Source organism: Pelodiscus sinensis, chromosome 1, assembly GCF_052426305.1.
Source record: "Pelodiscus sinensis isolate ZL-2025 chromosome 1, ASM5242630v1, whole genome shotgun sequence".
NCBI classification, from domain to species: domain Eukaryota; kingdom Metazoa; phylum Chordata; order Testudines; family Trionychidae; genus Pelodiscus; species Pelodiscus sinensis.
In genome coordinates, this window is record NC_143052.1 from 18,517,141 (window position 1) to 18,544,745 (window position 27,605).

Sequence of the window (27,605 nt, forward strand, 5' to 3'; positions counted from 1 at the left end):
GGTTGAACCTGTCTAATCTAGCACCTTTAGGATCAGACCAGTTCTGAACGAGAGAACTTTCCAGATGAGGGTAGATCAATATTATCTAGCAGCATTACCAACACTTCCACTGCTTACTGGGCTGTTAGAGGACATTTAGGGGTAAATTAGGGCTAAATAACAGCACAGAACACTGAGAGGTAGGACTGGTGGTTGTAAACAAACTTTATGGGACTGGGGAAAACTTGGCCACACCTTTGAAAAGTGGACATCCAGCTAACTAAAATAATTCTGGATGACAGATATTTCTGGACCAGACAGTTCTGGACTAGAGAAGTTCAACATGTATTGATATTTTCTGTCTGTCACTTGACAGCCTAGTGATGTTGTTTCATCAGCTGTAGACTCTTACTTTGCTTTAAGATGTATTTCTTTCTTGTTTTAATATTATACATAATATTTTGTACTGAATGGGCTTGATTCAGTCCTGGCTTGCATCTTTCAGATATCCAAGCCAAGCCTCTTCAACAACTTGTTTGTTTGGGGTGCAGAGTTGAGGTGCTAGGTCTCTTGCAAATCTAGGAATCCATCAACCAGAATTTACACTATTGAGGAGTCGCAGGAGATGATCAAACCTGCTATTCTTAAAGGGTTTTGCAAATGTCAATGCATTTCATCTTCCCTTTGAGATAGGGAAGTGTTGTGATTGCTGCTGAGGTTGGAAAATTGAGGCACAGGGTTTCTGAAAGGCACGCGGTGTGTCAGTGACAGAGCTGGGGTTAGAATTCCAGCATGCCTAACACTCGGTCCAATACGCAGCTCATTAAACATTCAACCCCCATCTCTAGGTGTGCTGTATTCTACCAGGGAGACGTATAACCTTTGCACAAAGATTTATACAGCTCCTAGTCCCCTGCTAGGAATAAGTGGGATGTGAGTGTTGCAAAGGGCTTTTTTCTGGCATATCTCTCCACTGGGCTTTGTTGTTATGGGTGTCACTCACTACTATCATCAAATTATTTAAATTCCACACAGTTGTGGTGTCCCTTCGCTACTATGGCTAGAATTTATTAACAACAGAAATGCAGATATGAGATGACCCAAAGAGTCATTTACATTAAAATGAAGGATCCCACTTCATTTTAAATCTCTTGCTTGAGTGAAATTTCTATGACTTTGGGTCACTGTCTCATGAGTCATCCCACGTTTGGGCCTTAGCAGATGTGAGCCCCTTCCTCCCCACATCCAGGGGCCCATGGAGGCTGTCAGCTCCCCTGAGAATGATCCAGTAGCTAAGGCACCAAAGTGGGACTCAGTACACACTTGTTCAATTCCGTGTTTCCCTCACAAGTTTCTGGTGAGACATTGATCAACTCTTTGCTGTGCTTCCGTTCCCCATCTGTAAAATGTAGGTAATTAACATCTCCTCATAGGGTATTCTGAGGTTGAATTCATTTTAAACTTTGAGTTGCTAAGATATGACAGTGTGGGGGCCATACATGCACCTAAAATGGATGGATGTTTTTAGAAAGCAAATTCCGGAATATGTTAAATCACGATCTCTTTCTCTTAATTTTATTTATAACTGAGGTTTAGTATATTAGGGTATGTCTACACTACTCTCCTAGTTCGAACTAGGAGGGTAATGTAGGCATACCGCACTTGCAAATGAAGCCCGGGATTTGAATTTCCCGGGCTTCATTTGCATAAGCGGGGCGCCGCCATTTTTAAAACCCCGCTGGTTCGAACCCCGTGCAGCGCAGCTACACGGGTCACGAACTAGGTAGTTCGAACTAGGCTTCCTAGTTCGAACTACTGTTACTCCTCATTCCACGAGAAGTAACAGTAGTTCGAACTAGGAAGCCTAGTTCGAACTACCTAGTTCGTGCCCCGTGTAGCCGCGCTGCACGGGGTTCGAACCAGCGGGGTTTTAAAAATGGCGGCGCCCCGCTTATGCAAATGAAGCCCGGGAAATTCAAATCCCGGGCTTCATTTGCAAGTGCAGTATGCCTACATTACCCCGCTAGTTCGAACTAGCGAGGTAGTGTAGACATATCCTTACTTAGAAAAAGAATGGGAAGGGGAGTCAATATGAAATCAGTCAGAAGCACAACAGCAACTAATACTGAAATACAGCCACTACTTTTATACTATATGCCTTTATTTCAGACATAGGAACAGTACTGAAAGTTGTGAGTATTACAAAGGAGAAGTGGACTATGGAGGAAGTAGTACTGGAAGAGCTGCAGATTTTCAAGGTAAGTGTTAACCACCACTTTAAACAACATCAGAGAATAGTTTAGGGGAATTTTAAGCCATATGGAGTTCAACCTCTGAATTAATTCTTTTCTCAGAACTAATGCAATTTCCCAAACTTATTTGATTTTTAATATTGAGATCCTTGGGTTTTCCAAATGTGATTGAATCAAAAAGTATATTAATTTTCATGCTTCTGCTGCTAACTCTTGCAGTTTTATCATACATCTCACCAATAGTGCTTGACTGTTATTGTTTTTCCTAAAGAAGTAGCTTCTGGAATCTTGTGAGAAGTAGTAGAGAAAGGAGGAATGGTGGAGTGGTGAGGAGTAGTGAAGAAAAAGTTGAAAATACAAAATATCAGGGTTAAAAACAAAACATGAACCACAAGGCAAATGAAATGAAAAAAACACCTATTATTTTTAAAGTCTATCTAATGCTTTTTAAATCAATTGCTTGATTTACTTTGCATTCTTTGAAGCCTAGTTCTAGATTTTGTGTGCTTGGGGCTGACAATCTGATGAGGTTCAACAAGGACAAGTGCTGAGTCCTGCACTTGGGACAGAAGAATCCAAAGCATTGTTACAGGCTGGGGACCAACTGGCTAGGTAGCAATTCACCAGAAATTCACCAGGGGATTATAGTGGATGAGAAGCTGGATATGAGTCCACAGTGGGCCCTTGTAGCCAAGAAGGTTAATGGCGTATTAGGTTGCATTAGGAGGAGCATTGCCAGCAAATCTAGAGAAGTGATTAGTCCCCTTTATTTGGCACTAGTGATGCCACATCTGTAATATTATGTCCAATTTTGGGTTCCCACTACAGAAAGGATGTGGACGCATTGAAGAGAGGGTCCAGTGGAAGGCAACCAAAATGATTAGGGGACTGGAGCACTTGACCTACAAGGAGAGGCTGAGGGATTTGGGCTCATTTAGTCTGCAAAAGTGAAGTGAGGAGGGATTTGATAGCAGCCTTCAACTTCCTGAAGGGAGGCTCCAAAGAGGATGGAGAGAGACTGTTCTCAGTAGTGATGAATGACAGAACAAGGAGTAATGGTGTCAAGTTACAGTGGGGGATGTCTAAGTTGGATATTAGGGAAAAACTATTTCAATAGGAGGATGGTGAAGTAATGGAATGGGTTACCTAGAGAGGTGGTGGAATCTCCATCCCAGACGTTTTTAAGTCTCAAAGCCCTGTCTAGGATGATTTAGTTGGGGTTGGTCCTGCTTTGAACAGGGGGCTGGACTCGATTACCTCCTGAGGTGTTTTCCAGCCCTATGATTCTATGATTCTAATGCAATTTCAGTAGAATTTCAGAGAGAGAAGAATTCCACTAAGTAAGGACAGCTCAAGAGAATTGCCTATAAATTGTATATGTACTGGGCCAAATTCTGCTCTCTATTACACTGACATAAATCCTGGTGAACTCTATGGCAGTGGAATTGATTTAGATTCACATCAGTGTAATGGAGAGAATATTGGTTGTTTTTTATTACAATGTTCCTCTCTTTTTTCCTTTTGGGCAGTCTCTTGCTGTTCCCTTTTCATTGCATCCAGCTCTACTTTATTTTTCGCCTTACTGTTTCGTTAGTGTTTTCCTTTCTTTCTACCATCTGCTCTTTTTTCATAGAGCACTTTTCTCCTAAGTGCAATGCAAGCCCAAGAACAGTGGGGTCATAGTCGAACTTTCTAACTTACAGTTGTCAAGTGAGTTTAAAATCAGGCACAGTGAATTCATCCAGCACTAGTATAGACTCTGTAAAACTGATATTACTGAGTTAATCTCTCCATGTGCCTTTTGATACATCATCTATTGGATTAGAATCCTCTTGATTTAAAGTCTCTCAATATCCTTTTTCCACTGCCATGAACACCAATTTTAAATATGACTTTGAAAATACCAAGATTGCTCGAGAGTCTGCCAAGTAATCAGGAGTTTCAGTACACACACCAATTTGCTGCATTCTTATACCATAACGTCAAGGGCAAACATGCCATATCAAATTTAACACTAAAAGGTTTGGGATTTGCTCAGCGGACATTCCTCCACTTTGCAAATTTTATCTCTATATTTTTAATACAGAAAATGGAAAAGAGAGAGCAGCTGCAAACCATTCATTATTCCTAGAGCCACATCAAAATTAGGCAGTAGACTTAGATGTGATAAAGCATAAATAATATACAGGGGGCATCCTGTTCTTACCACAGTTATTGGCACAACAACCATTAACTTCACTAGATACGCTTGGTGCAGGGAGCAACCTGCACATATCTTAAGACACATTCAGCCTTCGGGATACTCCTGAAATCGTTTTTAGACCTCGTTCTGGTCCTCTGTGCAAGGTGAATTACCATCTTTCTGCTTTAATCATCTACTGGCAAGTAGCAGAGAATGTTTGAGGCATGCATTTCTGGAAGCAAGTATTTTGTTATTTCTGATCTTTTTACACATCTGCATAAATCAATCAAATTGATCAGTAGTTTTCTTTATTTTGTTGTTAGACAGGTCTTAAGATACTTCATCTTTTCTATTAAAGTTGGGAGCAAATGTAAATGAAGAATTACACTGACATTCATTCATTAATTTTGCAGCATCCAACATTTATCTCAGCTATGGAGTTATCCCTGAAGCAGGTAATTCTCATACTTCTTTAATTCACATTAATAGTTTGATATTTTGAGCATTCTACTTGTTGCCTTATTGGTGACATCTATTGCTTATAGGCCAGACTTTCAAAGGTTGCCATTTAACCCGCCTCTGAAAGTATGTGTCTCAACAAGTTTGTCTGGAAAATTGACATTTGCTCACAAATAGTAGTTTGTACAAACTCATAATTAATCATGGATACAAATCATTTGTCATATGGACATGGGATTTATGAATGAAGTTGATACACATCTTCCTGATACTGCAAAAATTTGACACTGTATAATCAATCAATTCAACAAGATATTATTATTACTATTATTATTATTGTATTATTGATCATAGTAGCATTATTACAAGTGGCAATTCTAGGGATGCTAAATAGGGATTGGGGCTTATGGTGACAGGCAATCGTATACCTAGCAAGAGGCAGTTCCCGTTCTATGAGCTTTCAGTCTAAATGCACAAATCACACAAGGTGGGAGAAAGGAAGTGATGTTGTACACCATTTTAAATATGGAACTGAGGCACAGAGCGGGAAAGTTATTTGCCTGGAGTCATCCAGATATCCCAAATTCCAGGTCAGTGTCATAATTTAAAGCCAGAAGTGACCACCAAACCATCCAATCTGACTTCCTGTATGCCACAGGCCACCAACGCCACCCAGCACCCGCACACTAAACCCAACAGCTGAAATTGGAGCAAAGCATTACAGCCCACTGTAAACTGAACTCTTATGTGCTACAGACAGAGAATAGAAGATAGATTGAGGTATACGGTATCTGAGGTCCCTGCAGTGCTCAGTGCCACTTTAGTGCCCTGGTCCACTCTATGCAATACCCCTTCTCCAGCAATGGCCAACCCTGATGCTTCAGAAGACGATGCTAAAAGAATACATTGGAGGGGGAGAAATGCCATCCTGACCTGTGCAGGTGACTTTCGGAAACCCTGAATCATGAGCTTTTCGACATAAGTGCTGGATTAGGGGGTGAGAGTGCAGTAGCAACCCCTGGCTTGAAGTAGTTATACAGGGTTTAAAGTATTGTTCAGTGGATATCAGCAACCCCACAGATTGTTTCAGCAGCCCTATTTTAGCGTCATGAGACATAAAACAGAAATGTTGTTGAGCTTAATATCAAGACTTGTCTTCCTCTTTATAAAATTATTAGTAAAGTTACCTTCGCTGATTTTTGCTACTCTAAATTCATGCCAGCAACCTAGCCGTGTAATAGATCCTAGTCCCTCCAGTTCCATAGCCCTTTTCCACCATCATGTCATATCTGCAATGGATGGGACTGGCCAGTGCACATAGGCTACGTCTAGACTACATGCCTCTGTCGCCAGAGGCATGTAGATGAGGCTACCAGGCATAGGAAAATGAAGCGGCGATTTAAATAATCGCTGCTTCATTTAAATTTACATGGCTGCCGCGCTGAGCCAATCAGCTGTTTGTCGGCTCAGCGCGGTAGTCTGGACACGCGGATGTCGACATCAAAGGCATTTGTTGACCACCCAGGTATGCCTCCTGGGATGAAGTTTACCTGGGTGGTCGACAAATGCCTTTGATGTCGACACCCGCGCGTCCAGACTACCGCAATGAGCCGACAAACAGCTGATCAGCTCAGCGTGGCAGCCATGTAAATTTAAATGAAGCAGCGATTATTTAAATCGCCGCTTCATTTTCCTATGCCTGGTAGCCTCATCTACATGCCTCTGACGACAGAGGCATGTAGTCTAGACGTAGCCATAGTGCCTTGAGAAACATTTTAAAGTGATTGTGAAATTCTCTCCCATTCAGGAATAAATGGACCAAGAGATAGATCGTGAGGGTGGTGCTGAGAAGAACATTTAAAATAATTGCCTGGAGATTGCTTCTAATTCATTTGCCTTGCCTGATTTGCAGCAACAATTGTACATTGGTGCCAGAGATGGATTGGTTCAGCTCTCTCTGCACAGATGTCACACTTATGGGAAATATTGTGCAGACTGCTGCCTTGCCAGAGACCCATATTGTGCTTGGGATGGAAACTCATGTTCCAGATATGCACCGACTTCTAAAAGGTAAAAGCATGTATATTTCCCATGGAAAATCCACCCACTCGTATAGTCTACACTGAGGGCTTCAAAGGTTCCCATTGAGTTTCTAGGCCAGAGAAAACAAATTGTGCTTTTTCAGCACATTGTTTAGATAAATTGTAGACAATACTTTGTCCATGTTGTGGTGGGAGTGCTGTGAAACGCCAGTGCATTTAACGTAACAAGGTCGCCATGCTTATTGCTACGCTATGTATTTTAAGATACCGAGTTATGAGGCTAAGGGCTAGATTATAGCTGGCTCTGCATGAGTGTGCAAAGGAGGGAAGTGATTCCAGGAGCCTTCCCATACTTGTTCCCCTACATAGGAGCCAGGCACTGTCACAATAGGGTGTGTGACTCTCACACGATACACCAGGTTGGTCCTTGACAGCAGGGACTAAAAAAGATGGTCTGCTACTGTCTGAGCTAAAAGACACAAGTTGCATGGCTCAGGTGTTTTAGAGCTTACAAAGCTCTGCACATGGTCTAGCCAAGAAACAGAGCTTACACAAGCGCTGTGCTGGGTTAATGCCAATTGCAGCACCAGCCTCCCAAAAGGGAAAGGACTCCAGGAGATATGGGAGTCATATTTAAACCTCCCTGAGCCAGAGGGAGTGAGTGCATGCTGCACTCTAAAAGGCTAATAGAGTTACTAAGTTGGCATTAGCTCCCGCTACTGCGACTGAGTCTTATAGAATTTCTCAGGTCACTCCACTGTTGCAAGCCTTCTCCTCAGCCTTCCCTTCCCCCTTTTGAAGAAACCGCCTTGTGGTTACAATGAGAGCCAATAGCCAATTGTTTAGTTTGCTGGCAGTTCCAAAACAGAAAAATACAATTTGATTTGAATCAGAAAATTACAAAAAGTTTTTCCCACTCACCCACACAAACTCTATTTTGGCTGAAACCATTTTTTGGGGCATGTAAACGATGCATCTGAAAAATGTTGACCAGCTCAGTTGTGGGTTATGTTGTGTTGTGGAACCGTGTACAATTCCCCCTAAGCTAAAGAATAAATTCAGAGAAATGTAAATTAGAATATAAATCATAGACTCATAGAATACTAGGACTGGAAGGGACCTCGAGAGGTCATCGAGTCCAGTCCCCTGCCCTCATGGCAGGACCAAATACTGTCTAGGCCATCCCTGATAGACATTTATCTAACGTACTCTTAAATATCTCTAGAGATATTTAAGCTAAGACTCAATGACCATGTTATGCACCCAAGGGGTTGCTGAAGGCTGTAGTGCTTTCCTTCCCTGGCATGGGGAGACAGAGAATTAAGGCTCATTTATTTATTGAGACCCTGGTTTGGTGGCTAAGTCAAAGCATTGTAGGAGTGAGGCACCAAAAGAAGGGATTGATATTTGGTCTTGTGCATCTTCTATAGGCCAGTTATTTGGGTATTTTTCTTTATCTCAGACTACTTGCCTGGCACACTCTTGTTCAAGCATATTTAACTCTCTTCCCCAAATAGACACATAAGCATGAGAAGTTAACTGTTCCACTAAGACATTGTTGGGCTTTGCTCTTGTAAGGTCCTGTTGCAACCTCTGACACTGGCTCTCAGTTTGCCCCTGAAGAAGTCACTTGGCCACTCTTTGCCTCAGTTGCTCTATTTGAAGAACGGAAATAATTAGATGTAACCTGTTGTGATCTACGGCTGAATGTTCTTAAGAACTATTATTTTAATGAAACCTAAAAACCGTCACAGAGAGGTTAAGCAGTTCACTCAAAGATCACTACATTAAGTAGCTGATCTGGGAAAAGAATTCAGGAATCTTGACTCCCAGTCCCCTGCTCTGTTCACCTCTATATAAAGTTCCCCAAACCATACTCTGTTGCTGCTGTTCTCAAAACTGTTCTTTCTGAACCAGCAACCTCTCTTCCAACATTGCTTGTTTTAGAAATTCAGTCATAGACATTACGTTATGTTGGCTTTGAATGAGGTCAGGATTCTGCTCCATTGAGCCTTGATTTATGTCATAGAATGTGGAGGGTTCTGATGGTTTCCAAGATGATGTGGCCCCACCAGATCACAATCTCTCTTCTGCCTTGGATCTGGCAGAGCTCCTTTAGCTGATTCAGAGCTATCTCTGCCACAAGATTATATTCGTCCTCTTCTAGGCAGATCTCTTTCCCCACAGTGTTTTTCGTAAATCATGGCCTATCTCTGTGTCATTTATACAAATCTCCCTGTGCCACATCCCGTGTTGAGAGCAAGGCTGGATTTACTTAGGGCTGTAATAGCCAATGATAGGGCAGGAGTGCTGCAATCCCACATCTGCCAAGCTCCTTTCCCTTTTGCTATGGAATTCCAGCAATTATGCCTGAAGTGTTACCAGTTTTAATGTTCTTGCCTTAGGCGAGCCAGGAGGCAAGACGTCAAATATGGAGACCCAGTCGCTCAGTGCTGGGATGTGGAAGAAAGTGAGTATTTGCGCCTCTTTCTCCAATAAGATGGGTACGGTCAGTGAGTCTGTTTATTTACTATAGTCTTTGGAACTAAGCCTCTGCTCTGGAGATATCTGGGCAACTAATGCCCATGCACTCAGAATCCCTGAATATTCTTACTCTCCGTTTAGCCCTCATTCGGCAGTTAGATTCTCTGAATCATGGGAACTTAAAAAAAGGTAAATGGAGAAAACTACTCCCCCTCCACATTCCATGGGGGAGCAACACCAGCAGAAAACTGGATGAGGGGAGAAATAAGGCCATTGACACAAATACTTCAAGCCCTACCATGAGTGAGATGCTTCTTGAAGCTGCAGCTGCCAAACCCTCCAGTTCACCTTCCTTGTAGCTACTTAAACGCTCCTTTTATTAACAAGAGCCTTCCCCTTCCCTCTCTCCCAGCTGCCAAACAATCTGGCTCACTCCCATGGCAATTGCTGCAGTTCACTTACTGTGTACTGTCAATGTTAAATCCTGTGGTTATTCTGCAATTTCTCTGGCAGCGTCAAATAAATGAAAAGCATTCAAAAGCATTGAGTTAGTCTGGGGTTTCTACATTCCATTGTTAAAATGAGCCACCCAGTCACAACAGTACAGATCTTATTGCTGAGTTTAATTTTCAATCTAGTAGAAGCTGCTCACTTTCATCGATCTCCAATTATTTGCAATTGCACTATGGTGTTGAAAGCCTGCTGTTGCACTCAGCATGAGTGACAGCAAAAAATAGGGCTGCTTGCCACGAGATCATAGGCCCGCTGTTGCATGCTATACTGGGCTTTCACTGTGCATAGGTACTGTAGGCATAATTAAAAAGTCAGGATGAAATCCTGGTTCCATTGAAGTTAATGGCCAAACTCCCATTGATTTCAATAGGGCTGGGATTGCACACTCACAGTTCACCTAGTCACTATATAGAGATATCTGAGAGATGCCACAGAGCTTAGGGGTACTGCCGATTTGCCAGCCTGATGGATGGCATCAGGCAATTCTTGGTAGAGAAATGGTTATTGGAGAAATTGTTTTTGTTCAACAAATACAAAATCACTTAAATGTTGCACTAATATGAATTCAATCCTGAGTCCCAATATGGCTAGCTTTATTAGTTAGTTGGGTAATTCCCCTGGTGCTGTAAACCAGATTCAGATGGCCTTGTGCCACTCCAATTCCAACCTCTGACAGCTTAATAATAACTATTAATAATAGATGCTGTCATCATATAATTATTATCTACAAGCTGCAGTTGTGCCTAGGCCCCTGTTGTGCTTCATGCTGCACCACCAGAGTGTAAGAGGCAATCCCTGCTCTGAAGAGCTTGCAATTTAAACCGGCAAGACAGACAAAGGTTGGGAGAGGAAGCAAGGTCACAGAGAGGTGGAGTGACTCTTTCAGGGTCACAGAGAAGGTCATTGGCAGAGCCTAGAGGAGAAACCAAGTCTCCTTACTTCTAGTTCAGTGCTCTATATGGAACAGAGTCACTGGCTAATAGACGGCCATTAAAAGGACTGATTTAAGTGGCCTTGAGGCTGCTCTAAAGTATTCAGCGTGCTAGCTACAGCAGTCTGTGGTGTCTCTCAGAATTAATGAAACTACATCCAGCTTTTATGGCTTCCCCACCTCTATACTGCTTAGTGTCCACTGGGAGCCTAGAAGCAAAATGTAGATAAAATATTGAGTTTCACCAGCAGTGAGTGTATCTCTTACAACAAGTCAGTGGACAGGTTTTATTAACCTCTAGAAAACAGTTGAACTGGAGGAAAATTAGAAGCCGCCTCTAAATCCTGGCAGCTAGATTTTAAAAAAATGTTTCCTTTTGCCTTTTTTTTAATTTTTTTTTAAGAATTCACTAGCTCCTATGACATCTGTTCTGAATCAGTCTATTTTTCCATTGCTTTAAGAATCAGGTAAGGGTTAATCTTCTGTACCATGTTTGCTTTCCAGGCATTAGTCATGAAACTGCTGATGAAAAGGTGATTTTTGGCATTGAATTTAATTCAACTTTTCTGGAATGCATTCCTAAGTCCCAGCAAGCCTCTATTAGGTGGTATATTCAACGCTCTGGAGAAGAACATCGAGAAGAGGTGAGTTATAGACACCAAGGCAAGCTTCCTCTGTGGACAATTCAGTGGATTATTCAAAGGCAGGAGTTACTGGGATTAGTAGATCTTTTCCTTTTCCTTGCTTCACCTTAGGTATAACATAGCATTCTGGTTTCACCATTTGGGCCATAGAGTGGGTGGGAATGAAGCCATTTGTGCTGTATCACTGGCAGATTTATTTTATTTATTCTGATTTATAAACTTATTCCAAAAAACCCCATAACCTTTGCTCTAAGCTCTCCTGAGTGCATTTTAAAAAGACAGACTACTCCAGTAACGCCTTTTCCTCCAATAATTAACACATGGACTCAGCAGTCAAAAAATATTCAAAATTTTCTACTCTCTGTAAAATTCCATTCCACACTCATCATGCTGGTACCTGAGAATCTTCCAGTTATGTGTTTTGATGAATATCTCTCATGCAAAATGTGCTCTTTCTCTCGATGAACAGCTGGGTGCTTTTTGTTTAGATTGAGCTTGTTTTTGTTTTGTTAATGTTTGTGCTCCTCTGTGTTTAAGTTAGAGAAGGCAGGTTGAAGATGTTGCACTTGAAGGTGGGGTGTCTTCCAATGCTCCTTAGTTCCTGAAAGATTTAATTCTGTAGTCTGGGACCAGCACCTGAGATGTCTCTTGCCTCACAATCTTTATAATTTCCCATGGAGTCCTCTCACAGCTAGTGAAAAAACAATGGGCATGAAAGCATGTCTGGAAAGTCAACAGGTTGGGACTGAATTTCAAACCTAAGGACCCTTTACAGAGATTGCTTTTTGCCTCTTACAAGCTATTTTCCACCTCACGCCACTTCCTACCACCTGCATAGTCATCACAAATGTGGTGGGAATAAAAAGGGACAGATAAGTTGGTCCAAGGCTTTAGATGTGCTATACTGTTCAATGATCAACCCAGTCTTTAGATAGCTATGCCTAATCTGGATTGGAACCAGACTGATTTTTTGTTTCAAACTAGCAGAATTTAAATATCAGAATCCTACAAAAACTATTAAATATGCATCATCATTTATGGCCCAGCATTCCATTGATTGTGATCCCTGGCAACTCTCCCATTGATTGTGATGGAAAAATTAATCTCTCTCTGTCTGAGGGCTAAGAAAGTCTAACCATGGCTGAGTCTTGTGAGGTAATAACCCTGTCTGGGGTTACAGTGTATACTGCAGTGGACCATGAGCACTATCTGGACTATGAGAAAAGTGGCCATGAGGGCTTTGATATCAGTAGTGCACCATGGAAAGTAGCCTTGGCAATCAGATAATTTATTTTATGTGCAAATGGCTTGGGCTGCAGCTGCTTTTCTACCACATGCTGTGGAAGAAGAGGACTGTGCAAACCTTGCTTTGGGGTACTTTTTTTGCACCAACCTCTACATAGTCAAGGTTGGCAAAGTTAACTTAACCACTGAGCATGAGCACAAAACTAATGTATTTATGTATCTAGCACGTCTCATGTCCCAGGCTTACTATGTTAGTGTTTTAACCATTATAACTTTACCTATCTTTGACATTCATCAGCACCACATACTTAAAAAATTATATTGTATTCTCGTCAGCAGGTCTGCTGATATGTCTGAAGAATGTTCACAGAACATGAATAAACACAGGTGGCTAAACTGAAAACTGTGCTACGGAAGTCCTATATTTATCACTCCAGAAATATTGTAATTCTTGCCCTAATTGTTTTACCTCTGACTCTCTTCTGCAAAAAGCTGTATTCCTCACCTCACTAGTGTCCCACTTCAGAAACACACTTAAGTATATGATCACATTCAACCAAATTTATGAAAGAAATTAAATAATTATTTACATCCCTTTCTTTTCAATGGGAATTTAAGCACATGCTTAAAGTTATGCATCTGCTTAATTCTGTTCCAAAACAAGGAACTGGGGTTTAGGCTGATTTTTATAGTGACTGCAGTCAATTTTCTCCTCTGTAATATGTATCCAAGTTTCTCAAAAGGATTTGTAAATATTATTTAACCAAATTTCACATCTGAAGAGGGTATATTTAATCATGATAATGTGTAACACCGCTTAGATCTGAAAGTGCTTTGCAAAGTTGGCTAACCATTATCATCTTCATTTTTCATGTTGGAAAATAGAGATACAAACAGTTGGTGGATTCCTAGTGTCCATGCCTGTGTCTAAACTGAGAATAGAAACTCCTGATTCTCTATCTGATGCTTTAACAAGATTAGTTTTCCTCCATTTATTTTGTTCAACCCAGTTTGGAGAAACTAAGATGTTGTTAGAAATCAAAGACTCAGTTGGCATATCTGATGGTGGTCAAAGCCAACATTCCTTAAGCTGCCTTTCTATTTGATATGTTCTTGGTGCTGGCTTAAGGCTAAAATGGCCTTTGATTATCTAAGAACAGATCAAGGACAGAGCAAACTTTTGCCAACTCGCAGTAGCCCCAAGGAGCCAATAAACCAGCATGCTCTGGCCCCAATCTCTAAGCCAGGCTTAGAGAACATGTAATTTAGGGTGTGTCTACACTACCACCCTAGTTTGAACTAGGGTGGTAATGTAGGCAACCGGAGTTGCAAATGAAGCCCGGGATTTGAAGTTACCGGGCTTCATTTGCATGAAGACGGGCGCTGTCATTTTTAAATGTCCACTAGTGCGGACTGCGTGCCGCGCGGCTACATGCGGCACGGAGTCCGCACTAGTGAACATTTAAAAATAACAGCGCCCGGCTTCATGCAAATGAAGCCCGGGAAATTCAAATCCCGGGCTTCATTTGCAACTCCGGTTGCCTACATTACCACCCTAGTTCAAACTAGGGTGGTAGTGTAGACATACCCTTAGAGTCAGAGTGGCGTCACGCAGCTGCAAGGGGGTAGGGTGGGGAGGGAAGAGTCCAGGTGCGCAGCTGCTGAGGGAGAGTGAGAGTCCTGGCACATGGCTGCCTGGGGGAGCTGAGAGCCATGATGTGCAGCTGCCTGGGCGGGGTTGGCAGGGCAGCAGAGCCTGCAGCAGGTGGGGAGCCAGCTGGGAGGCCAGTGGTCCGGACCAGAGCTAGGGGGGCTAGTGGCAGGGGGCCAGAAATGACCTCCCCTGGTCTGACAAAATCCCTCATTTAGCACCTGTCGGGTCTCAAGGGTGCCGGACCAGGAAGGTCCAACCTGTAGTATGGGATGTTGAGCCATGGATCTGGCATGAAGAGCATAAGGGACTGCATGCACAATTTTTATGGTATTTGCACCTCTAATGTGCACCCAGAACACATTTGCAACCTTTTAACATGATGTTTACTAGGCTTGCATTATATAAAAAAATCTGACATGAGAAAAAACAGAGTTTCATTAAAATATATATTAACCATCAGTCACATAAAATCATGGAATCACAGAAGGTTAAATGTGGCAGGGACCTCAGGATGTCACCTAGTCCAACACCCTGCTCAAAGCAAGACTGAGTCTAAATCATCCCAAACAGGGCTTTGTCAAGCCTCACCTTAAAAATCTCTAAGGATGGAGATTCCATCACCACCCTAAGCAACCCATTCCAGTGCTTCACCACCCTCCTAATAAAATAGTTTTTCCAAATATCTAACCTAGTCCTCCCCCACTGCAACTTGAGACCATTGCTCCTTTTTATGTCATCTGGCACCACTGAAACACCATCCTCTTTGGAACTTCCCTTCAGGAAGTTTAAAGCTGCTATCAAATCCCCCCTCATTCTTTTCTTCTGAAGACTAAACAAGTCCAGTTCCCTCATCCTCTGCTCGTAATTCATGTATCCCAGCTCTCTAATCATTTTCATAGCATTTGTTGGACTCTCTCAATTTGTCCACATTTTTTTTTCTGTAGTGGGGGCCCCAAAACTGGACTCAAAAACTCCACATATGGCCTTATCGGTAATAAATAGAGGGGAATAATCACTTCTCTTGGTCTCCTACTAATGCAGTCCAATATGTCATTAGCCTTCTTGGAAACAAGGGTACACTGTTGACTCATGTCCAGCTTCTAGGTCTACTGTAATCCACACATTCTTTTTCTGCAAAACTATTGCTTAGCCAGTCAGTCCCCAGCCTGTAGCAGTGCATTGGATTCTTCCTTTCTATTTCCTTTCTATGTGTTGTGCTCTGCACTTGATCTTTGGAAGAAAATTCTCCAGATTGATTTTCTGTGTTATGAATGTTAACTTCAGCCAGATAGTTTCTTATCACATTCTGCCTCTTATTTCCATGAAAGTATCCACATTATGTTTGATATTTGATAAAATGAACATTGGAGTCCATGTTCCCAATTTTTTTCTTATGCTTTTTCTTTCCCATCACAGTCCCCAGCCAAAATCCTTTTGCACTTAAAAGATCATAAGAATTAGAGATGAGATGGATGCTTTAGCTCATCTCCATGCTTGCCAATGAATGCTTGTTCCTATGTCCCATCTGTATTTTCACCAAGTCTAGTTTTTTTCTTGTTGGAACCAATGGGGCATCCTTTGTTTCCCTTTTCAGAGACCTACTGATGGTGCATGTCAATGCAAAAATAAAAGGAACATTCTTTCTTTTAAAGAACCAAGGTGGGTGAGGAAATATTTCTTACCGAACCAACTTCTATTGGTGAAAGCTCTGTATAAGCTTAAAACTGGTCTTTTATCAATCATTGTTGGTCGAATAGAAGATAATAGCTCATCCACCTTGTGTCTCTAATATTCTGAGGCCAACACAACTATAATAATATTGTTCTCTATTGCTGCTGCTGTTTTCTTGAAAGAGACAGTAAATTCATATGTAGCTATCTAAATAAATAAGCCTGATTTTAAGAGATGCTGAGCATTTACTACTCCCATTAGCATCAATGATTTGAATGTTTGGTGTCTCTGAACCACAAGCTCTTTTTATTGAGATGGTCTACCTCTAGGCACCCCTGTGTTGGATATCATACGGATGTCCTCTATAGAAAATCCTAAAATTGAGATATTAGGTTGAGGTTTTTCTATGCACTTTATATTGACCAAAACACCATATGTACCAAAAATACAGTAGTTGTATTCAGGACTGGCCAAAGAGTTTGTGGGACCCAAGGCAGCAAGCTGTGTTTGGCTGAGCCGCATGGCTGTGCGGCTCCCATTCAGGGCAGCGAGTGAATGGCTGGGTGGGCAGGGCCGGGAGCTGGGCAGCACGGGGCCCTGAATGTGCAGGGCCGTGAGGCCATAAATGCATGTGGCCCAAGCCAGCTGCCTCACTGGCCTTGCTCAAAGGCTGGGCCTGGTTGTATTTAACAGGTAGCCAGATCTTTGCTCAGTCAATACTTTACTATAGCTTTTCCCAATACAGTTCTGTATTCTGCTCTCTCTTCCTGCATTATATTTCCTAATAGCACTAAATGTTATTTCAGAGCATGTCTTAAAAGTATAACTTATTGTGATGACGATACCATGTTTTACGAATGACTCAGTGCAGCTGGAACTGAATTTACAGACTTTTAGTTACAGTGGTATAGCTGGAACGTTTCAGCAGCTCTTTAAACCTCACTTTACAAATAGATGGTTACGCTCTGTCCATGACATGCAATACAGCTTCCTGAGGGGAGAGAAAGGGCAAAATCCAGACTAAATTGGGAGCCTTTGGCCCAGCAGGATGCCTCCTGCATTTCACCTCTAAGGTCATGGCTCGGAAGCCTACTTCCAGTCAGAATGGCCTATGGGAGGGGGCTGGTATGGGAGCTGTCATCAGGTCATTCTGCTGCCAGGGGGAGGGCATTTCCCTGCGGTGTGGTGGGTCACGTGTCAATTATCTGGTGCTTTTGTATCTAGTGCTGCTCACGCAATTTATCATGTTTGTTCCCATATTTGGAAGGGGTCACCAAATTTTGGGAGCACATTTTTGTGACTTGGATTAATAAAAAAGCCTGTCCATCATTTGTTCGTAAAGCTTTTATGGGCTGAATTTCTTGCAACTTAAGCTCAGCTGTTTGTTTATTCCTTTTTTAGTGCCTATGTGCTGTGTTGTGTACATAATAGGTGTCAGGACCATGAGAAGCAAACCCAGGGTTCCCTGAAAAGCTATTAACATTGGCCTCCTGTCATTTTTAAAAATCTTAGGCTGACCCAGACCCAGAGTTTCTGGTGGCTGCAGATTTGTCAGGCCGTCACGCCCCCTTCCAGGGGACAGAGCAAGCCTATTTTGAAACAATGGCCCATGAATTGCTGTGGTTTAACTCCTTGAATAGTGTCAGGCCTGTCCTTTGGTCAAGGCAAGCAAGGTGGTTGCCATGGGCCCCGCACCTTTAGAGCCCCGCACTGCCCTGCCTGGGCCATGCAGCACAACCAACCACAGCATGCTGCCTTGGGCCCTGCAAACTCTTTGGCCAAGTCTGCATTGTGTAGGGGATGGAAGATAACCCCGTGGGAAGCCGCAGCATATTTCAGATTCTTCACCAGTAGCTCACTCTTTTCCACAGTCCTACCTCATGTTCACTGGCTGATGTTGGCCATGGATTGAGCTGTCTAGCCTGGTTGGTAAAGCTGTTCATAGAATCACAGACAGGGTCAGCTTTAGAAAGTGCGGGACACAATTTGAACAATTCCGACGGGGCCCTGCAGCAATTTTGGTTGAGCGCAAAAAAAAATAAAATAAAAAAGCGCGCACACACACAAAATCCCCAGCTACCTCTCCCACCAAGCTCTGGAGGAGGATAACACCCATGCACCCCCATCCCCACCCCGCAGCGCAGAGAAATCCTGCTCTCAACTCACACCTACTGCAGCGCAAACAGCCGCCGCACTCCTCCTCCAGGGCCGACGCCCCCTCCCGCAGTGCACCTGGCACACTTCTATCTTCAGGGCGCGGGGCCCGATTTGGGGGAATTGGCCTAAGGCCGGCCCTGATTACAGAATACTAGAACAGGAAGGGACCTTGAAAGATCATCAAGTCCAGTCCCCTGCCCTGTTGCAAGGTTGGTGTTTGGTAGGACGTTAAGCTCTGTTGCCATGGAACTGAAAAAAAACTTAAAAAACAAGTGGTCCTGTAACACTTAGAGACTAACAATATACGTATATACATATAGTATCATGAGCTTTCGTGGGCACCACCCACTTCTTCAGATGAGTCATTGTCGCAAAAATGGAGACAGGGAGACATTTTTTCTTATGGTGTGTTTTGCCCTAGTTTGCGCGAGGCTTCAATTGCATCTGGCAGCTACCTCTGTCTTGCAGCGTTAATATTTTTGCTGGTGAATTGGTGACTGACGCATTGGTCTCTGCTGGTTTAGTCAGTGGGCTGATTTTGTATTCTGTGGTTACAGCCTATTGTCTTTGGCCTGACTTCATGGGCATGTGTTTCTAGTGGTGACTCTTTCACTTTCCTTTAACCATCTGGGTGGTGATGGTGGGTGGTTTGTTTTCTAATGTCATGAAGTCCATAAATCAGGCCATTATTTGTTTCCACAATTTCCAAGAAAAAAATTATATCCTGAGTTGCGATTCGCCACATGGAATTTCAGAGAGATTGGTTTTGTTTTGGTAAACAGGGTGAGAGTTTTAGAATTATCCTTCTAATGGGAGGTTAGCTTCAACTTTAACTATAGTCCATCCATTATGTCCCCAAAACTGAAGAGCTCTGTGAAAAGCTTGTCTCTCTCACTCAGAAGTTGACCTAATAAAAGATATTTCACCCACCTTGCATCCCTGTTATGTTCCCAACACATTCTTCATTTTTCCTTTAGATTTTTATTAAGTATGTAAGAAACAGCTCTCTCCAGAACAGAGCTTGAATTTAATTATTTTTCCCAGTATAACAGTAACAACATGGCACATAATAAAAAAGATCTACTTTCTCAATGGATATAGGCTACTGAGAGTGAAGACCAAGGAGAATTCTCAGTACACACTTCTAATTTTTTTTTCTTCCACTCTGTCTTTGTTCAGAAATTGCACTTAACCCCTGATTAGCTCAGCTTTACCTCTGGACCTTTTCACATGTTGATTAATGAGGGAAGGCAGATGTTGAAGCCACTATCTTCTCACAGACAGGTGCCATGTTTTAAATGTGGAGGAGCTGACATGTGATTTGTAATGAGGGAGCCCTCTAAACATACCATCAACAAAGGACAAAGACATTGATCTAACCTGATACCATGCCACTTTTGAATCTTTTCCATCTTACTGTTTTAAGATTTGCCATCCATATGGCAATGCATATTTCCCCCCATTGCTAAATTCATGCTGTGAAAATAAAGCTATTATTATAAATGAAACTCTTATTTATTTGTCAAGTGTCTTCTGTATCTGTGCTCTGCACACTTTAATATTTTATATCAGTAATTAAAATCTATTTAAAAGTTGCTGACATAAAATACAGAATAATCTAAGACACTGCTTCCATGTCATTGACATGATGTAGCATGTGCACTGCAATCTACTTGCAAACTGAATCAAAACAACTACATTACACCAGAAAAGTTAAGTGGGAAAATGTTCATAATCAACTGCTTAATTTCTGTGGTTCACAATTTTCCCACTGATTCAGCAGAACACTTACTGATATATTTATCTTTAAATACCTCTTAATGTTAATCACATTATTAAAGTGGGATCTGTGTTCTTCTGAATTATTAAAAAACAGCAGAGTGATTGGTTATGATATGCAGAAAAATAATGAAACCATGTTTGATAGAAATAAAATGATCTTGCCAGCATAACCAAGCTTTCCACTATACTCAGCATTAGTAAAACATGTTTTATGTCTGCCTGCCAGGAACTAAATAACAAATTAAGTATTCAAGTGAAAGGTTAAAGATCTACTACCAAGTAATGAAATGCCAGGTGTTTATGGAACTCCAGAGTCCTGTGGGGGAAAACGTAGAGAGGAAAGACAGGAAGAGCTCTGAACCTATGGGTAAAGCAACAACAATAGGACACCAAAAATAGAAAAGTGGGAGGAAAAACGATAACGAAGTGTGGCTCAATATGTATGAAATCAGAGAATAAGAAAGGAATGAACAATGAAGCCACAAAAAAGGATGACGTGACAGTCACCATTAATCGATAACTAAAATTTAAATAGGAGGTTGCATAAGAATCTTATTTACTAGAAATAGAGGTAGAGATGGATTAGGATTAAGGGAACCTTTAGTTTCTGTTAGCCTGTGGTGCCCAAGGAAAGTGGTGGGAACCTCAAAGGTTAGCACATTTATAACTTTACTGTGTCAAACTGCAGATGAAGACTATAGTTTTGCAAATAATGCATAGTAGCAATTAGTATGGAGAGGGACAAAGTGGCCCAACAGCACTTGACCAATTCTAGATTCTTCAAGACACTCCATAGCCCTGTCCTTTTTTTTACCTGAAAACTAGCTGAACCCTACTGTGATCTCTTTGCGCAGTGTACAGCTAGCTCAAAAAGCTAGCTGGAGAGTCCTTTACTATAGGAAATATGATATGTAGCTAATGGAGGGTGCCCAGATAGAAAATGTGAAAAATCGGGAACTTTTTTTTTCCAGGGGGAGGTATAGTTGCATATATAAGAGAAAGTCCCTAGTATTGGAGTGATGATGATAATATCAGGATATCTGGTCATCTTACACCTATGTAGCAGATCCTCTGCCTTCTGAATCAGAGATGTGGCTAGAGCAAGCTGTGCTCTGGGTGAACCTCACCTGACAAACAGCTCTTTGGAGGGCATTGCAGCCCGCAGTCTTCTCCAAACTGTACTGCCAAGCGACACATAGAAGATCTTAGTCTTCAGGGTCAAGTGTTGACTCTCCACAGGGAAAATACACACACACACACACACACAAATTATATAGCTGTATCTTTGGCTATGTCTAGACTGCAAGCTTCTTTCAGAAGAAGCTTTGCCAGAAGAGATCTTCCGGTAAAACTTTTTTCCAAAGAGAGCGTCAGTACAGCAAAAGCTCAACAAAAAAGCAATGTGCTTTTTTGAAAGATAGCGTCAACGTGGATGCTATATCTCGCATTTCAGTTGTGATTACTGTGGACAGAGTGGCCACCAGGGCACCTGTGCCTCTTCTTTCGAAAAAAACACTCTCTTCCGCATTTGCACACATCTTTTTCCAAAAAAAGCTTTTTCAGAAAAAGGCTTCTTCCTCATAGAAAGTGGCTTACCACTGTCGGAAAAACCCCTCCATTCTTTCAACTTTGTCGAAAAAACACAATAGCAGTGTGGACATTAAGTATAGCTTTCCAGAAAAACTGCAGTGTAGACATACCCTTTGGTATTGATGCATTTTTATTGTTACTTTACAGTAAGGGAAGGGGTTTACAAATAAGAGGATGCTATCCTAAAAAGGTTGGGGCATGGGTACATCTAGATGGTAAGACTATTTCGGGATACCAGAGATATCCTGAAATAGCTACCCTGCGTCCAAGGAATGTATCCGCTATTTCAAAATAATTTTAAAAACCGGTGCGCTATTTCAGCATACCTGTAAACCTCGTTCCATGAGGAATAAGGGATGTCTTGAAATAGTGATTTATTTCTAATTTTGGCGCCATGTAGAAGCACCAATTTTTGAAATAAAATCAAAATAAGATACGCAATTTGCTTAGCACAAATTGCATATCCTATTTTGTTTTTTGAGTGCAGTCTAGATGTAACCATACTGTCCTACATCATAGAATTAGGTGAAGGAAAAGGCTTGTTAAATTACCTGCCTAGTCCATTTTCCTGCTATTGCATGATTGTTAGCTGCTGTAAATTTACTTGTATTTTGAGCATGACAATCTAGTTCAACTCAGACAAACTTTTGGTTGTGTAGTGTCTGGTGTCACAAGATCACAAAGCGCTTTCCAGACACTTTATTAAATAAGCCCAAATTCACCTTTGTGATGCAGTTAAGTATTTTTGTCACCAATTTATGAATGAAGAAACTGCAGCCCAGAACTGACTTGACCCAGGTCGTGTTATGTATCAGTGTCGGAACTAAACAGAACCTACTAGTAAGCCCCAAATCTTGGGGCTGGATTCGATTTAGCAGACTACTCTACCCCTCCAGTACTGACATGCACTCTCTGATGTAAGTTGGTCATCAGTGGCACACAGGCAGCTGCTCGTATCTGGATGATGAGTGGTCCAGCTTGTATGCAGGAGCAGGATATATATGTAATGCACAGTAATTAGGGGATGTGAGACTGCATACAGATTTTTCACATAAAAACAAGTGTGTAGTCTACCCAATGTGAATAGTTAATTTAGACAGCTTCATACTTCTCTGATCTTCATCCTCTGAAATATACTGGAAGGGCAGATTTATATTCTGGGACATTTTCCATATTTCTTTCTTCCTTTTTTTTCCCCTAGTGAGGCACTTAGCATGATAGTGAATTGAACAGGGTCCTTGTGAATACTAATGATGATTCATAAGAGAACTGTACTAGGTTTAACTCCCTGAATCTGACTGGAATTGTTCTGATCTCATTTAGAGTGGTGTAAATAAAGAGTAACTACACTCAAGCTAATAGAGTTTGCACTGTTGTAAACTCAATGTCAGATCAAAATAAGACTCATTGGCCCAATTGATATTACTGTTCATTTATTATTTTTATTCAGGTAGTGACTGAGCACTCCAGTCAAGGACCAGGACCTCACTGTGCTACATGTTGTACAAAAAGAATAGCCTCTGTCCCAAACAGCTTGCAGTCTATGAGGGGGAGTTGCAATCTGTTCAACTCTTGCTTTCAGAAAGTAGTCTATCTTAATATTGTTTTGGTCTGTTTAATTTCATTATTCCAAGACTTGATCTCTGGAGGGCCTGGCCGTATCTTTTAATAATGCATGCTGATGAGACTCTAATTATCTATTGACTAGTTGAACTTTGAAATTCAAACAGTTGCATACACAGCTCTTTATCAAAGATACTTCTGTGCCCGTGACCTAGACGTAAAAAGCTGCCAACCATCCCCTCTGACTCCACTGCTCCCCCCTTAACACATACACAACAATTTTATTTTTCTGGTCCTTTTAATGCATTGTTTTCTGCTTTGTCCAACCTCACAGCTGAAGGCTGACGAGAGGATCATCAAAACGGAATATGGACTGCTGATCCGCAGCCTGCAGAAAAGAGACACAGGAGCTTATTACTGCAAAGCGCAAGAGCACACGTTCATACACACCATTGTGAAGTTAAATTTGAACGTCATAGAAAACGGGCAAATGGAAAGCACTCAAAAAACGGAGGATGAAGAGGGACGGGTGAGAGATTTGCTTACTGAGTCGCGTCTGAGGTACAAGGATTACATCCAACTTGTCAGCAGCCCCAGCTTCAGCCTGGATGAGTACTGTGAACAGATGTGGCATCGGGAGAAGCGGCGGCAGAGGAATAAAGGTGGGGCAAAATGGAAGCACATGCAGGAAATGAAGAAAAAGCGAAATCGAAGGCACCATGAACTTACCAGCATTCCACATGCTGCATAGCTTTTATATTGTATTTAAAGAAAGGACATTTAACATGCAAAAATACTGTGTTCTGTTTTGTGCATTCTTCCTATTAATTAATATTGCTTCTCACTTTGAGATTAGATAACGCACAGCCATTATTGCTCTGTACAGGACTGCACTATAATACTGGAATATTATAGCAAATGAAAAATTCCTTATTTGAGTATCTCACTCAAGGCTATAATTCCAAGTCTGTTTTATTTCCAGAAATTCAGACTTTGTAGTTAATGCTTAGTGAAAAGCTAATTCAAGAAATATGTCAGGATGATGTTCTATGGCTTCCTTGGCATAATTTTTATATGAGATTTAAAGTCTGTTACAGTGCATTATTAATAGACTGCTCCATTCCACCCCAATTCTGGCTGCAATTCAGGGGTAGGTGGATGTATTTGTAAAACTGCTTTGGGACTTGAAAGGATGAGAGGTGCCATATAAATAGAGGTCATTTGATGATAGATCTACAAAACTATACCAAATTACCCATTGAGCATCTATTTAGGGTCATGGGTGGCATTTCCTAACACGGAGAAGTAAAGCAAAAAGTCAAATATCAGCTTAGCAGTAAAGCTTGTTTTCTCCATAAAAAATGTAATCATGTTTTAAGAGGAGGAAATGTAGAGCTTTGTGCGGCATAAGCAGCCACCAGTTTGCAGTCCATATGCTGAAATGAAATGTTGACTCAAATTGAAACTGCCAGCAAGATACTTGAGAGTAAATTTGCTAAGCAGCACGAGGGAGGTATGTGCACAACCCCTATTAACTAATAATGGGATTTCTGCATTCATCTCTACTGTCTCTCTGAAGATTTTACCCTGACTGTCTCCACTCACATCTACAACTCTAACATGCATCTGGCTTCTTTTTCTGGAGAACAGTTAATTTGTTGTGGAAAAAAAAAAGAGAACACATGCGCACAAAAACCCTCCTGAACTTGATGACAAAAGACAATGAGGAAAACATATTTAGTGACAGGCAGAAACTGACAATGCTCTTACACCAAAGATAAAAATGGGTAAAGAGCAGAAATTCTTCAGTCTTGTGTATTCTTTGTTTTTTTTAAAGGTCTTGTGTATTTCAAACAAAATATTTGTGTTGTTGAAATTAATACTATTTTATTAGAATACAACAAAAACAAAAAAGCCCACATGTAAATAAACAGAAGTAGAAGTTAGAGATGAGCAGCTTTGCAACTTACAATAACATCATTTGAAAAGTGTTCCTTGTTTTACTTTCTTTTTTTTAATAAGACAAATCTTCTTATATGAGCAAGAGACACTGTGTTTCCTTCAGATCTGATTTACACCAGTGTAACTCCATTGGCTACATTAGACTTTTTCTCAGTTTATGCTTGTGTAAGCAAGATCAAAATCAGGCCTACTGTCTTTTCTCATGCTTCACAGCCCCTCTTCCCCCCTCTACCATACTTCCCCCATTTTGCCTTTCACGCCTCTTTGAGTGTGAAATGACAAATTAGCCACTTCCTCACATGGATGGAGGCTTTGATGGATACTAAAACGACAGACATTACTTGTTTCTCATGCATTCTACATGTCTTGAGAACAAAGTCTGTGGGAAACTCATGTAAATGTTGTGCAATTCATTAAGGAACCAAGAATTTTGTCTCTGAATGCTGAAAATTAGCCCTGTCTGCTACCCCGATGTGTGTGTGCATTCAATCCGTGATCAATAATTGTGTCCATACAATGTGCCATTATACATATATATTTTTTGGTAAACAATACAACTACGGTGATGCATTTACCAGATTGTAGAAAGGAATCGCAGCTGACTCAAGTTTATTGTAAAAAAAAAAAAAAAAAAAAAATGAAATTGAATGCATGTACAAAGCCAGGGATACCATGTGTCATTAATTTTAGATTTTTTTTTTTGTTTGTTCTTTCATGAAGAGATAATTAGTTAATTAGAAAGTATTAGCTAATTTGTGTACAGTACTTTGATAGTGTGCTCTGAAAGTGTTAAATATTATAAAAGGTGAGTGGAGAGTTTCATTGTATAGAACATTTAATCAAAGAGACTGACGTTTAGTAAGCCTAGTTCTTACTACTCTGAGTAGCCTATTCATGTCTATAGAACTTTTCACAGTAGTAAGCATTATGCTCAGATGTAAGTGTGTACAGCAATAGAGCCTTAAGGCCAATATTTACAAAAGTGGCTAGTGTTTTTGGCTACCCCCTAAGTTTGTTGCCCCATTTGAGACTGTGTACGGGATATTCTCCTGTATATATGAGGTCCCTTTAAGAAATCTGAAGTTGGGCACCCAAAAAATGAGACAATCAAAATCTTGAACCACTTTTGAAACTGTTTGCTTAAGGATGACTCCAGTCACCATACAGAACCCACTGATGTATTCCCTGGTGTATTTTATCAATCCAGAGAGTACCATCTCTGAGACTCAGTCCTTCTGGAAATGAGTGACACCATAACATGACTAAGCTAAGGTGCTCGCATCAAAGATTCCATGTGTGGCCCATTCTTACCCGTACTGACAAATGGCCTGCTTTCACTGCCATCAATTTCAGTGGGACCAAACGCAATATATTAAATTTTTTATTACAGTATAAATCCTATTTATCTTCTTCATGAAAGTAGAACCATTGGACTTCAGTGGTGCAACTCAGTGAGATAAGGTGAGCAGGAGTTGGCACTAAATAAGTTGTTTGTTGTTGGGTCAGTATTTTTTTCATCTTTCTTGTTAGCTGAATAGGATTTATTTCCTTTAGCTTTAAATAACTTTGCAGGGTTTACTGCTACAATCCTTGCACAAAACTCCCCATCAACTCCCCTTGTGGGGCTAAAGGCTGCACCATCAGGATTGTAAGCTTTAGAAGATGAATTAAAATGTTATTACACTTAAATTCAAGAGTTGTTGTTTTCTTTTAAATATTCTTGCAATAGGAATCCTTTTGGGGGACTGGCCTCATCATGGAGTAGCAGAGTGAAGCGCCAAACTAGGAATGAAGCCACTTTCATCCCAAGAAAATAAATTCAATATTGTCCAAGTTGTTAAGCCTTATTGGATTCCTACCACCCCAGGGATGGGTATTTAATATGTTGTGCAAATAAAAATCTGAGGTTGAATACATTTCATAAGTGATATACATTGAGCTAGCACACTACTTCTCATACAGAGTAGATGATAACATGGGTAATGATTCCAAAGGGCACTGGAGACCAATACATTAGCTAGACACTCTAGAGAATAGCAAGGAAGGATAGAAGGGGATTTATTTAGAAAGTTGTTTGTTATTTAGTCAATAACCAAGACCTGAGGTAAGAGCAGTGGATTCTTCTAAAATGTACAATCCCAAAGAATGAGCTAACCCAAGAAGGATAGCAACAAGAACCAGACAGTACAGGATTCCCTTCCTTTAAAATATTTAATTAAGTATATTCAGCTATATCCTTATAATTTAAAGGCCCAAAGCTGGGTCTATTTAATTTTCAAAATGTGGAGTTGAGAGTCCATTGTGTTGCTTGGCTGTACAATGATCCACAACATGCTTGCTGTTAAATTGAAACTGAACCCAGGCTCTTCAAAAGACTCAATGAAAGGAGTACAAACCAAAGTCCGGGTTAAGCATGGTAAAAGTTCCCTCCATATTAATATCTGACAGTTTTCAACAGATCCCCAAGTGCAGACTTAAACAAATTCATTGGTCCA

At 41.1% G+C, this 27,605-nt stretch overlaps 1 protein-coding gene across 3 annotated transcripts in view; it reads left to right on the forward strand.

Annotated features, from left to right (window-relative positions):
- The window catches only part of SEMA3D (semaphorin 3D), a 203,824-nt gene extending 177,025 nt beyond the window's left edge, over positions 1–26,799 (forward strand). For all 3 annotated transcript variants that reach the window (XM_014570492.4, XM_006117129.5, XM_006117131.5), the window contains 6 exons: positions 2,149–2,237; positions 4,827–4,868; positions 6,785–6,942; positions 9,320–9,384; positions 11,347–11,486; positions 23,483–26,799. In XM_014570492.4, the coding sequence (XP_014425978.1) occupies positions 2,149–2,237; positions 4,827–4,868; positions 6,785–6,942; positions 9,320–9,384; positions 11,347–11,486; positions 23,483–23,899 (911 nt within the window). In that variant the 3' untranslated portion in view covers positions 23,900–26,799. The remainder of the gene's footprint in view (positions 1–2,148; positions 2,238–4,826; positions 4,869–6,784; positions 6,943–9,319; positions 9,385–11,346; positions 11,487–23,482) is intronic.
- The last annotated feature ends 806 nt before the right edge of the window (positions 26,800–27,605 follow it).